This window comes from Leptopilina heterotoma, unplaced genomic scaffold (genome assembly GCF_015476425.1).
Source record: "Leptopilina heterotoma isolate Lh14 unplaced genomic scaffold, ASM1547642v1 Lhet_134, whole genome shotgun sequence".
Taxonomy (NCBI): Eukaryota; Metazoa; Arthropoda; class Insecta; order Hymenoptera; family Figitidae; genus Leptopilina; species Leptopilina heterotoma.
In genome coordinates, this window is record NW_025110853.1 from 1,230,515 (window position 1) to 1,243,842 (window position 13,328).

Here is a 13,328-nt window from a genome sequence, read left to right on the forward strand (position 1 = left end):
AAATAAATAAATATTGATGAAAATGTGATGTTTACACACATACACACATTTTAAAAATGTCATTTTTGAACTCCTGAGGTCAAATAATATAAAGGTATGTCAAAAAATCGAACTCGAAAAATTTTGGTATTACAATACTTCCTCTATGAGGAAGTAAAACCAAAAATTATTAAATTCTTTGTATAAAAAACTAGACAACAAACCTCTAAAATTTTCTGTCTACATGTTTACCCCCTGTTAATATACATAGTGGGTTTTTTTTCGGTTTTTTGAAAAAATGTGTATAAAGAATTGTAAAATATTAAAAAAATTTTTTTTTGAGATTTGTTGTCTACAAAAAACTCTTATGAAGAAAATCCAGTTTGAATTTTTAATTTATGTAATTAAGTCGCCACTGCAATTGCAAAAAACCGGACAAGTGCGAAATGAACTCGTACTAAAACCGAGGATTCCGTACCCGTACTGAATTCTAATCTTTTTCATTACATTTTTCCTATGGGTTTTATAAATATAAAAATATATACGAAAGTAAAACTGCAGTCCACTAAGTCAAAAATTGTACCCGCCTGGGAGGAGTACACACTTTTTTGACTAAATTTTCAAAAATTTCAATTTTTTTTATGAGAACATTATAAAGATCAACTTCACATTTTCGCTATATTTTTTCTGAAATCTACACATGAAAATATAAATAATACAAAACTGTAGTCCACTAAGCAAAAAATTATGAGCGCCAGCCCAATGGGAAATGCCAGTGTAGTGCCGATGTTCACCACTGGCTTAGTACTTAGACGATTGTTCGGCGTAGTCTAACCGAGCCTCGACAATTAGTGCTGGCGCAGTACAGAATTTTCGTTTCGCCAAAGCTTGGACAAGCCACGGCGGCAAGTGCTGGCTGAGTATAGAAAAATTCTTCACAACGCTCTTTGCCAACATTGCTTTTTTGACATAAACTTGAAAAAAATTATAAAAAAAGTTTATGAATGTTTATAAATATAAATTTATTGAAAAAATTAATATTTTACTTTTCAGTTGTTCATTTTTTATTTTTATTAAATTTAATAATAACAATTTAACATAATTGTCTAATTTTGTAAATAATAAATTATTTAAACAAATTAAAATTATAAACAAAATTTAAACTTTAAACTCAATAACAATTTGGTTCCTATTAAAATACTATTATACTTCTTACTATGAATAAAAAATTTTTAAAAAATTACCACGTAATTTAAGAATGACGTAAAATGTTAAATGCAATAAGTAAAGTAATTTAATTTAATTATTAAAAATTTAGTTTAATTTATTATTTCTAACGTATCCCTATTTTCTTCTCATCTTTGACTCAATAATTGTATGTCTGAATGATACTGAGATGTTAATACTTTACTGTACACATGTGTCGTTAGCGTAGTGGTTAGAGCGTTAGTCTGTTAGTCCGTAGGTCATAGGTTCGATTCCACTCGTCAGCAATTTTGTTTATTTTCATAGGTTTGCGATATTTCTAGATTCCAATCGTTAGGTACTAAAATATAAAAATCTAATGCACACTTACTGTAATATTTATTATTTAATTTTTAAATGTTATAAACAATTTTTCTCTACTTCATTTACTATATCCATTGTTAGTCTCCATCTTTAATACAATTTCTTTAAGAAGAGAAATATTTTATGAATAATAACTTTTTATTAATATTATTTACCATTTTGTTGTTGAATTATTTATAATTATTAATTTACGACTAATTAATAACAGTACGGCACTTATTGCGGCAATATTCTCAGCCAGCACTGGTCCAGTGCTGCGCCAGCGCTCTCTGGCAGTACTTCGCCAGCGTTAGACAGCGTTATCATCCCAGAGTTATGCCAGTGCTGTCTGTCAGCGTAGCTGCCAGTACTGCCAGTGCTGGCGCAGTACTCCGACAGTTGTAAATTTCCCATTGGGAGGGGGGAAGTAAAATATTTTTTTTACTAAATCGTAAAAAATTTCTAGTTTTTCGCTGAAAATATATGTGACCTAAACAGTGAAAAGGGTGAAAAGGGACCTTATGTGCGAAAACCAGTTTTCGAGAAAACAGCAGTTAAAGTTTAAGATAGAAAAACCCTTGTAACTTTTTGAAATATTAATATTTTTTAATTAATTTAGGCTTATTTACTTCACCGTGGATCACAGTATCAAAATAAAAAACATACAAGTAATGAAAAAATTTTTTTAATAATTATTTATATAAATTAATAACAAACTCCCCAAACATAGAAAAAATAATCTAAGTTTTCTAACTAACAACAATAAGTATAAATAAGTGACACATGTTTGTAATGGTTTTCGAGGCCGCTGATTATGAATATGATGTTAAATTGACAATTTGACAGTTGACAGCTGTCAAATTCTCTAAAAAGTAATCGTTTTTTCTTTTTTGTAAAAAAGACAGTAATAAGGTTTTTGAGGTCGCTGATTACGAATATGATATTAAATTTGAATTTGAACTGTTGACAGTTGTCAAAGAAATTGCCAACTTTTTTAAATAATAAAAAATTATCGTCTTTGTTATTTTAATTTGTATAATAACAAAAAATCAGTTTTTCCGTATTTTTACTCCGATCTTGTTTCTCTTGACTTTAAAAAAAATTTTTAAAAAACTTCTAATTAACTTATGACTTTTTGGTTTGCGTTTCAAACTCTATCCGAATCAACAAAAAAGTAAAAAAATGATTTTTTGACACGTAAGGTCCCTTTTCATAGACTAGGTCACATATAAAAATTCAAAATTTTTTTTAACTTCTTGTCATATGTAACAATATCTAAAAGTTTATTTTTGCAATAACTATTTTTTTTTATTGTTTATACTCCTGCCCTATTGGCCTTACGCACTTCGACAAGAGTCCCCGAGAAATACTTTTTTTGGATTAAGCATAACCATTCTACTTTAGAAATTTTTCTAGATATTAACCTAATTTTGCGTCTACAGCCGACTTTATTTGAAGTACTCGCATTACGCCTGGACCACCCGTCAATGGGTTTTCTCGCCAGAGAAGAGGGAAACTGTAGAGAACCTCTCTGAGTACAACCGGTTTATCGACAGTCGAGTTCTAATGGTGTGTACCGGACAATAATCGACGGTGCACATCATTATACCTCGACGTCAAACCTCCCGCTCAGATTGTCTCACGTGCCGGAAAAATACCAAGCCAAGTGGGCGCGAACCAAGGGTACTTATACCCTTGGTCCTTAAACGACCACCAACGCCAGGCATCTATCCGACTGAGCCAATCTGTCGGTATTTTTGCAATAACTATAATACATTTCTTACAATAAGAGTATAAAAGAATGTGCTTTTTTACTAATTCTGCACCAGAAAGTCCCCTTAACTGCATTTATCAAACTAATTGTTGATTCACATTTAACAAAGTTCCTAATTGTCAAAATTCTCATTTAGGGTCATTTGGGGTAAATGTAAACAAGGGGTAAATGTAAACAGCAGATGTTTCAGCTAAATTTACAAATTAAAAAATAAGTACGACGTCAATATTTTTACCTCAGCTCACCTACAAGATGTTCTGAGTATTGCCAATATTTGATTTTGACAATTGGCAATGCCATAGTGTAATTTATCTTTTAATGCAAAAAAGATTGAAAATCAAAGTTTTACTGTTTCAGTATTTTGTCTCGCATTTGCATAAAAATAAATTTAAAAATCAAACAAAAATATGTAATTCTTCCTTATTAATGCCCTAACAAAAATTAACTTTGATTTTTGATTTTCGTCAATTCAGTTAATAAATAATTAAGTGTTTACATTTACCCCGAGAATTCGAAAACTCGGGGTAAATGTAAACAGAAATTCAACTACATTTTAAAAGAAAATAATTGAATAAACTTGCTTTTATTTCACAATTTCATTACTTTGGCAATGTAAAATTACATAGAAAAGGAAAAAAAATTTAAAATTTAAAATTTGACGTCAAATTCGTATTCAGCGACCTCAAAAACCCCCTAGTAGCCAGATTCAAGCAAATTTGATCAATTTTTAAAAATATTATTTTTAGGTTCATCCGCCATATTGGACCCACCATTTTGAAATTTAAAAATTCGATTTTAGATTCTTATTCAGCAACCTTAAAAACTTCTTTTTACCAAGTTGAATGAGAATCTATTAAAATTTGTTCAAGTTATTCAAGTTTTTACATTACTAATTTTGTAATGGTTGATTGTTTATTTTATATGATAACATGATACATTATCAGTCAACTGGTTGATTTACTATACATCTACGAAGAATTTTTTTTCAGTTTTTCTATCCCTTAAAACAGTAGTATACTTGAAAAAACTTGTTTCTTAAACCTCGCTTAACTACAGTGGTGTTTACATTTACCCCGAATTTTAGGAAAATTTCAAAATCTTGGGGTAAATGTAAACAGTCAGTTTTAGGCGATTCAGGTGCATCAATAATGATAGTAAGTAACCAGTCACTGATTCAAATAGTAGGGGAACATAGTCAAGGTCGGCCCACCTTCTGACTTGTGTGTATAACTTTTTTTTAAAAATGGATTTGGTCAATTTCAAGTATATGGTTAGAAAGTCCTGTGTAATAGAAACACTTTTGCTGAACAGGGTAAATTGATTAGTTTTAAAATGAAAAAGTGATAATGATTTCAAAAAAAAAATAATATGTATGTGAATAATATGTATGTGAAGGTTGGCCCTTATGATCTAGGTCGGCCCATGTTTGAAAAGGCAAAAGTTTGTTTAAGGTACCCTTAAAAAATAAAATAACTTTTTTAGCGTTACAGAAAATGTATCCTTTATGGTTTACAACTTGTGAAGGGTTACAAATACAAGAAAATAATACGTTACTGAACGTTACAAAAAGTAACGCTAACTAACTTCAAACTAACTTAATGAAACAATAAACAAAATTTGTAGGATTCTATAATATTTTTCTATTATATAATGTAATGTATAATGTACATTATATATTATAATGTAACTTTTACTACTTTCATAGTAAAACTTAATCTGGCAGAAACTTCTGCGCATTTCTGGTAACTTTTACTACTTTCGGAGTAAATTTTGCTACGTTCGAAGCAAATTTTACTACGTTCAAATAACATATTTGTAAAAAATTTGTAAAATTTGCTTCGAACGTAGCAAAATTTACTCCGAAAGTAGTAAAAGTTACCAGAAATGCGCAGAAGTTTCTGCCAGTATTAAGTTTTACTATGAAAGTAGTGAAAGTTACTTTATATTTTTCTCCGTGTATTTATTTAATTTATTTACTAATAATTAGTAATTTTTTACTAATAATTGATTATATTTTTTACTTATTTCTGAAGCAACAAATCAACCACAGTTTTTCTAATAATTAATTATTTTTAACTAATTGAAATTGGTAGTTTGAGATAAATATATTATTCGGCACAAATAAATTATTTATTTAGACCACATCAGAGACAAATAAACTTTTTCTGTGGGTGTATTTATGTTGTATTCGTTTATTATATTAAGTAAGCTCATATGAATATTTATCCTATTTATAAAAAAAACTTTACACTTTTTACAGCGCTTTTTGCAAGAAATTAATAATCGGAAAATTTTCTTTTTTACAGTTGAACTTCATATGAACAGGTTGAAAGTGCATATCCAAGTCGGTTCGGTAGTTCGCTTCCCATGGAGTTCAAATTCTAATTCAATTTAAAACGTGCAGGCATTAATGGATCTTTCAAGTTAGTTAATATTAATTTTTATAATTGTTAAATGTTTTTTTATCTACATGAATTTACATTATTTACTTTTAAAATGTGCAGTCATTAATGGGACTTTCAAGTTAGTAATAATTAATTATAATTAATATTAATTTTTATAATTGTTAAGTATTTTTATTACCTATGTGAATTTACATTATTCACATTATCCTATTCGCAAACTATTATTAGAAAAAGTTGCAAACAATTATTATAAAATACGCAGAACTAGTGGAGTGAGAAGGAAAGTATTTATTTTAAGCTCTCTGCAGATCCTACAAGTAGGAGATATTTTAATTTTAATATAATACTATACTCAACTCGGGAGTATAGTGTTAAATATTAGTAGTAAAAAACAACTTTAGTCAGACAAATGTTTATCAGAGCAAAAAATTATAATTTTTTGCTCTGATAAACACTGTATTTTAAATAGAGTCCTCTCTAAATCCTACAATATAATTATATATCTAAATAAACAAATAAATTGAAAATATTAATGATTATTAATTATTAATATTCATATAATAATAATTAGTTATTTATTTATTATTATTTATTTATTTATTTAAGAAAATCAAGTTCCTAGGGCTTAAAGCCCTTCGAGGAACAAATACATATATATAAATAATTTTATTTCAGTAGATAACAATAAGTATATTATATTTTAAGTGGTATTTAATATAGCTGCGAAAAAAGTTGTAAAATTGGATATTGAAAAACATTTGACAAAGATAACAAATCTTTTAAAAAGTATATCAAAAAATAACAAAACTTTACCAATATGTTACATCAAACAAATTGTTGTTACATTTAAATAAGAAATCAAAAAATAATTTTTTAAATATGAATTGACTCGAAGCATCTCTAATGTTAGTTGGTAACTTATTCCAAAGTCTCACACATCTAATTATAAAAGATTTCTGCATCTTAGCGGTGCGATGGAAGGGTATTTTTAATACAGATTTTCTTTCTCGGAGTTTACTGCTAATTGATTCTTTATCATTCTTGAATTCAAGGAAATCATAAAGATACCCAGGAATTTTATTATTAATAACAGAGTAAAGTAAATTACCCATAAAATACTGTCTTCTGGTTGCAACATTTAATAAACCGGCTTTAATCCTATAATTCGAAATATGTTCACTTTTTGGTAAGTTATAAACAAAACGTATGCAAGCATTCAAAGATCTCTCCAGTTTAGAATTTAGTTCATCAGTAATATCATCATAAACTGGACAACAATAATCCAAAAATGGGAGGATAAGTGTCTTGACAAGTAGAAGACGAGTTTCAGTTGGGAAAGAGTCCTTGCTTCTATTAAGTTGTTGTAATACCATGTACGTATTACGAGTGATGCTGCCCACGTGGTCCTTCCATGATAAAGTACAATTTAATATTAATCCCAAGTCCTTCACTGTTTCTTTAAAGATAATTGGGTTATCTCTTACCATAAGGGGGGAGAACGTCACAGTTGCAGGGCTTCTCGATGATGATATTAGCATGGCCTGAGTCTTATCCGAGTTGAGAGTAAGTCCATTATCATAGGCTCACTGTACAACGTAATCAATATCGATTTGTATCCTTTTTAACAAGTCAGGGAGCCATGACAATGGACCAGACAAATAGAACTTAAAGTTATAGAATAGAACTTATTTATTATTATTAATTGGGTAAACATGAATTAGGTAATTAATTAATTACTTTACCGAAATTTAGTTTACAACTGTTTTCCATATCGCTTTTGAGATCAAAAGTATATAATAATTATAAACGCAAGCAATTTCACATATGAACACTTAATTAATTTGAAATTTGCCGGCTAAAATATATACATGTATATAGATTTGAATGTAAAATTCGTACAAACGTTGAAACTGACATAATCTCGCAGACCAACGAGCAACAGTTGGCTTCGCCTTTATCGAACCGATATGTATTCACATATAGTGCATATTCTAACCGTCGCGTCGTCGACGTGTATAGGAACTTATAGATTTTCATAGGAAATGCCCCTGGAAATATTCCCGAGAAATTCAATTGCGATGCAACTACTCGACTGGAACGACTTCCGCTTTTCACACACAGAAATACACCAATTTTTTTCTTTTTTCAACTTTTCTATTTTTATCTCCTGCCGCAAAACAATTTCTAAGTCATTTTTATTTGAAAACGGGAAAAAAAATTTTTCACATAACCATAACAATTTAATATGTTAACTAAATCTTTTACACTAAGAGAAAAAGATTTTTCCACATTATAGAGAGAGAGAGAAAGGAACTTTTTTTATTTTACGTATGACAAAACGTTTCTGAATTAAAAAAAAAATTTCAGTAGTCATTATCAGTTTCTTAAGTTTAAAAACTAATATTTTTTATCCGTGTAATAATTATTCCATTTTTTATAAAAAATTAAATTATTAAAAAAAATAAAAAATGACATAAAATTTACAACGTAAAATTATTACTATCGTAAAAATTGTTAATTTTTAGTCAAACTACTGCAATATAAATATTTTTAAATAAATATAAGTAGCGAAATTTAATTTTAGTAAAAAATCCGTTTAATTTATGTTTATTTAACATAAGTGAAAGTAGTCCAAGTCGACTTTAGTCAGACGAAACATACAATTCTTGAGTTTTGAGGATCTAATGTTAAGAATATAGTTTTAGTCTTTAAAAATTTTTTTTAAATCCATTGCGTAAATTTAGTACTACAGTGTTAAAAACAAGTTTTAATTCGATATTTTTTTACAATTTGTAAGAGGGTAAGACTCCGTCAGAAAAAAAGCGATTTGCAAGTGGTCTTTCGATTTCTTTGAAACCTTGGGAAATAAAAGTCTTATGTATGAGTTAAATTTAACACTAACAGGATTTTGAAAAATTTTCAAAATGGCGGCCGCTACGCTATATTGAAAATGAGTGTTGCGTTTTTTTCAAAAATTAATATCTCTAAAACTTTTTGATCAATTTTAATAAAATTTACAGGCGAAATAGTTAAAAATACGTTGAACAACACTATCAATTCACTTTTGTTTGTTTAGTTTGTTTTCACAGTTTTATAAAAAGTTTATTTTTTGATAGTTATTTATTGATAGGTTGGCGAAAGGATTAGCAATGATAAGATTCACTTCACATTAAAGTTTAATATATTTCACAATTTAATAATTCGAAAGTAATACAAATATTTATTCAATTTACAGTTAATGTTTAAATTTCAATGAAAAGCACTCCACATGTTTTCCTTAAAATTACAATAATTAATTAATAAAGTTCAAATTAAAAGTCTGTTGTTTCGTGTGCGAAGTTATATCGAGTACTGATAATATTTTCTTTCTTATTTTCTGGCTTCGTCTATGATTCATTCACACCTCGATAATTAGATTTTAATTGCCCTCACACATTCGTCAATTTATAATAATATACATTTTGGTCTCTCAATTTATTATTCGCATTGCGACATACGTAGTTTAATTTTATATTATAACCAAAACAAAATTTTCACAATTTGTCAAAAAAAATTTTTGAGTTAATTTTTAGTTCAGTTGGCCTAATTTTTGAATTTTCTAATAAGTACCTAAATATCAATTCCTTGTAATTTCACCTTTCATTTCATGAAAAAAAAAATTATGGAGACTCTAATAGTTATCGAGATATGCGATTTTAGTGGGAGCGCGTACCGCGGAAGTATACTCCGTAGCAAGGCGGAATATGAACCGAGCGGACAAACATGCACAAACCTGCACAGGCGTCTTCACACAGCGAGTATATTGCATAACGCAGCTTTGTTTGTATTTATTTCTTAATTCTCATGGAAAATAGTTAATATTGAAAAGTGCTATGTGATTGTAATATTTTTTTTATATTATTTTTGTACCTATTATTTTTCATTTTTATTAACTCAGTGTTTTTTGTATCTATAGTTCTTAAGTTTTTTTGTTTGTCTTTCTGAGTGTTTCTTTCATTATTCTTTTTATTTAGTTGTAATAAGTAGTTTTAGATAGTGTTTAAGTTTAAGTTCGACTAGAGTAATAATTTTTTCATTACAATGCCAAGGTACTTTTCAAAACTACAACATTTCAAAACTAATAAAGAAACTCTCCGTCCTGTTACAAAATAAATTATTGAAAGATTTTCAATTAATAGCAATCAATTTATCTGTAATACTTGTCGCCTTCAAATAAATAAAGAATCAAAATCTTCAACCCTCACCCAGAAACAAGATGTATTTAATTCTGTGGAAAATATATGCGATGAAATAATTGAAGAAGAGTTCTTTCAGCCTGATGACTCGGATAAAAATGTAATGGAAAACATGAGTTTTAATTACGAACGAGAAAAGGACATTGGAAAATTAAATGAAATTTTACAGATTTTACATATTTTGCCAATTGTTCCCAGATAGCACGCAAGCTTTCTGCAAGTTTGCAGCAAGCTTGAAATGTCTGGACTGCTGCAAACTTGCACTGCAAGCTTGCACAGCAAGTTTGTGGAAAGTTTGCACAGCAAGCTTGCTGCAATCTTGCTGCAAAGTTGCAAATTTTTATATATATTCATAAAAAATTCTGCTTTTTGTACCTTTTTAAAATTCAATAAAATTAAAATTATTTGCAAAAAAAGATTAAAAAAACATAATTTTTTATGCATACAAAAAAATTTTGCAACTTTGCAGCAAGGTTGCAGCAAGTTTGCTGAAAGCGTTCTACAAACTTGCTGTGCAAACTTTCTGCAAGCTTGCAGTGCAAGTTTGCAGCAGTCCAGACATTTCAAGCTTGCTGCAAACTTGCAGAAAGCTTGCACTGCAATCTTGCAAAACTTGCAGTGCAAGTTTGCAGCAAGCTTGCGTGCTATCTGGGTTATACTAGCAAAGACCTTCGAACGCAACGGGAACAAAAACAAAAGGTAAGTAAAATTCGGGAGGATTTTGAAAATAAATTTAAAAAAGTATTTCAAGCGGAAAATAATAAAAATGATTTTGTAGAATTTATTGATGAAATTAAAGAGGAGTTAAAAAAGAACCCTAGTAAATCTCGAAAAATAGAAATCTTAACTATGTTTCCAGAGAGTTGGAGTATTCTTAAAATGGCAACCGAATTTGAAGTGCCATATACCCTAGCTCAGAAAGCTACACAACTTCATATTGCAAATGGCATAGGGTCAACACCAAATCCTCGACCAGGCAAGAAATTACCAGAAGAAAATGTACAAACTGTTCGAGATTTTTATTATGAGTCGGATATTAGTGTACAGTTGCCAGGAAAAAAAGATAGAATATCTGTAAAGCAAAGTGATAACACTCGAAAATCTTTGCAAAAAAGATTAATTTTACACTCTAAATCTGAATCAGTGAAAATTTCAATAATTTCAATTCAGTGGCCCAGTTTTCTTTGATGAATCAGTGGAATTTCACTGACAATCAGTGGTTTTTACTGATTCTCAGTGAAATCCCACTGATGAATTAAAGAGAACTGGGCCACTGAATTGAAATCAGTGAAATTTTCACTGATTCAGATTTAGAGTGTAGGAAATTTAAAGGAAGTTTATGCAACTTTTAAACTGCAATATCCTAATTTAAAAGTTGGATTTTCTACTTTTGTAAAATTGAGGCCCCAAGAATGCATTTTTTCTGGCGCTAGTGGCACACACTCTACTTGTGTCTGCAAAATACATGAGAATGCAAAACTTTTAATTGATGGCGCAAATCTTGAGGCACTAATTAATGATGCCAATATGAAATTTTTAACATCATATAAGACCATTTTGACTAAAATGATTTGCGATTCAAAAACATCTTCTTGCTTTTTTGGATTGTGTAAAACTTGCCCAGGTGTCACACCTGTGGCAGAATTATTGGAGAAGATTTTTGATAATAATTACGTTGAAAATATTACATATAATGGTTGGACATCAACAGATCGCACATCACTGGAAACTTTTTGTGACACAACGGAGGTATATTTGGAAAAACTGGCTTCTTATCTTACTGAATTGCTTAGACACGATTTTATCGCAAAAAACAAAGTCATTTTAAAAGATTCTAAGGAATCCCTTGAAGATGGTGTTTTCATAATATTACTAGACTTTTCACAAAATTATGAAACAGTTATTCAAAGTGAATATTGGAGCAAAAAACAGATTACCATTCATCCCGCTGTCGTTTATTTCAAAAATGACAATAAAGTTGTTTGTGAAAGCTATGTCATAATCTCAGAAGATCTCGAACATAATACGAGCGCAGTTCATTTATTTATGGAAAAAATTATAACTGAATTAAAAATAGACATTCTATTAGAACAATATTTTATTTTTCAGACGGCGCAGCTTCACAATATAAAAACAGAAGCAATTTCATTAACCTGCTTTATCACAGACGTGACTTTGACATCGAGGCTTTTTGGGAATTCTTTGCGACATCACATGGCAAAAGCCCTTGTGATGACATTGGGGGTGCTATAAAACGAGAAGCTAGCAGGGCTTGTTTGCAACGCAGTAGTGATAAACAAATTTTAACTGCAAAAGATTTGTATGAATGGGGCTCAATTGCTTTAACGAATATAAAAGTAATATTTTGTTCCGAAAAAGAACACCTCAAAAAGGCAAGAACATTAAAACAGTGATTTGATAAAGCTCAATCAATTACTGGCACAAAAAGATTTCACTCATTTACCCCAATTGGTGAAAAAACAATTCAATGCAGAAAATAATCTTCTTCTACTGAAAGGTTTGATTTTGAAGTCGAAACAACGAAGAAACGTAAGCGTGGAGATTATATTTGATGGGAAAGAAATATGTAGGGGAGAGTCTCCAGTTGTGAGAAGGGTTTTATTTTTGACCCTTAAATTGTAAACGGGTAAACGAAATTGTAAATAAAATACACCGTTCGAAAGGTAACAGAAATACGCAACTTTTATTAAAAGAAAGTATAGTGTTTCGATGAACTCAAAAAATTTTACGATACATTTTCCGAGCACATCGCTTTTTTCAAAAAAAAAAATGTCTCCAGTTGTGAGACACTCATTAAAAATTGCTAAAGTTTAATAAGTTTGACATTAAACGTTATGTTTAGTAGAAATAATTAAATATATTAATAATATATTATTATATACTAAATAATATTTATTCGACAAAATATGACTATCAAATAAACACAATTTAATAGCTTCAACAAGAGCATTAAAATTGATTTCTTCTGAATCAATTGACTTTTTTCCATTTGACAAGCCCAAAAATACTAGAAAAAAAATCAAAACAACATTTAAATAGTATGCCTGCAAAGTCGTATTTTTTGTGCTGCCCAGATGGGTGTCGACACCGTCTCACAACTGGTGATATGCTGTGTCTCACACCCAGAAATTGGCGCTATTTTGAAAAAGGAAAATTAAATTATTTTCAACCGTAGATTGGAACAATGCAATATTGCATCACAAAATATAAGGAAAACACTAAAAGAAAATGCATTACATTTACCTTTTCCAATTAATTAACTTGGAAAAAAAGTACTTTGCATTTATTGAAAAAACGCTTTTTAGTCGATTATCACACACAGTGTTGGTATTTAACAAAAACAGTTTATATATCCGCTTCGGCGTA

The 13,328-nt window shown here is 29.3% G+C and overlaps 1 protein-coding gene across 6 annotated transcripts in view; it reads left to right on the forward strand.

Annotated features, from left to right (window-relative positions):
- The window catches only part of LOC122497580 (dopamine receptor 1-like), a 553,069-nt gene that overhangs the window by 259,854 nt on the left and 279,887 nt on the right, over positions 1-13,328 (forward strand). For 5 of the 6 annotated variants that reach the window (XM_043604793.1, XM_043604789.1, XM_043604794.1 and 2 more), the window contains 2 exons: positions 5,608-5,724; positions 5,806-5,824. In XM_043604793.1, coding sequence (XP_043460728.1) covers positions 5,712-5,724; positions 5,806-5,824 — 32 coding nt within the window. In that variant the 5' untranslated portion in view covers positions 5,608-5,711. The remainder of the gene's footprint in view (positions 1-5,607; positions 5,725-5,805; positions 5,825-13,328) is intronic. The other variant, XM_043604795.1, reaches the window with a different exon arrangement.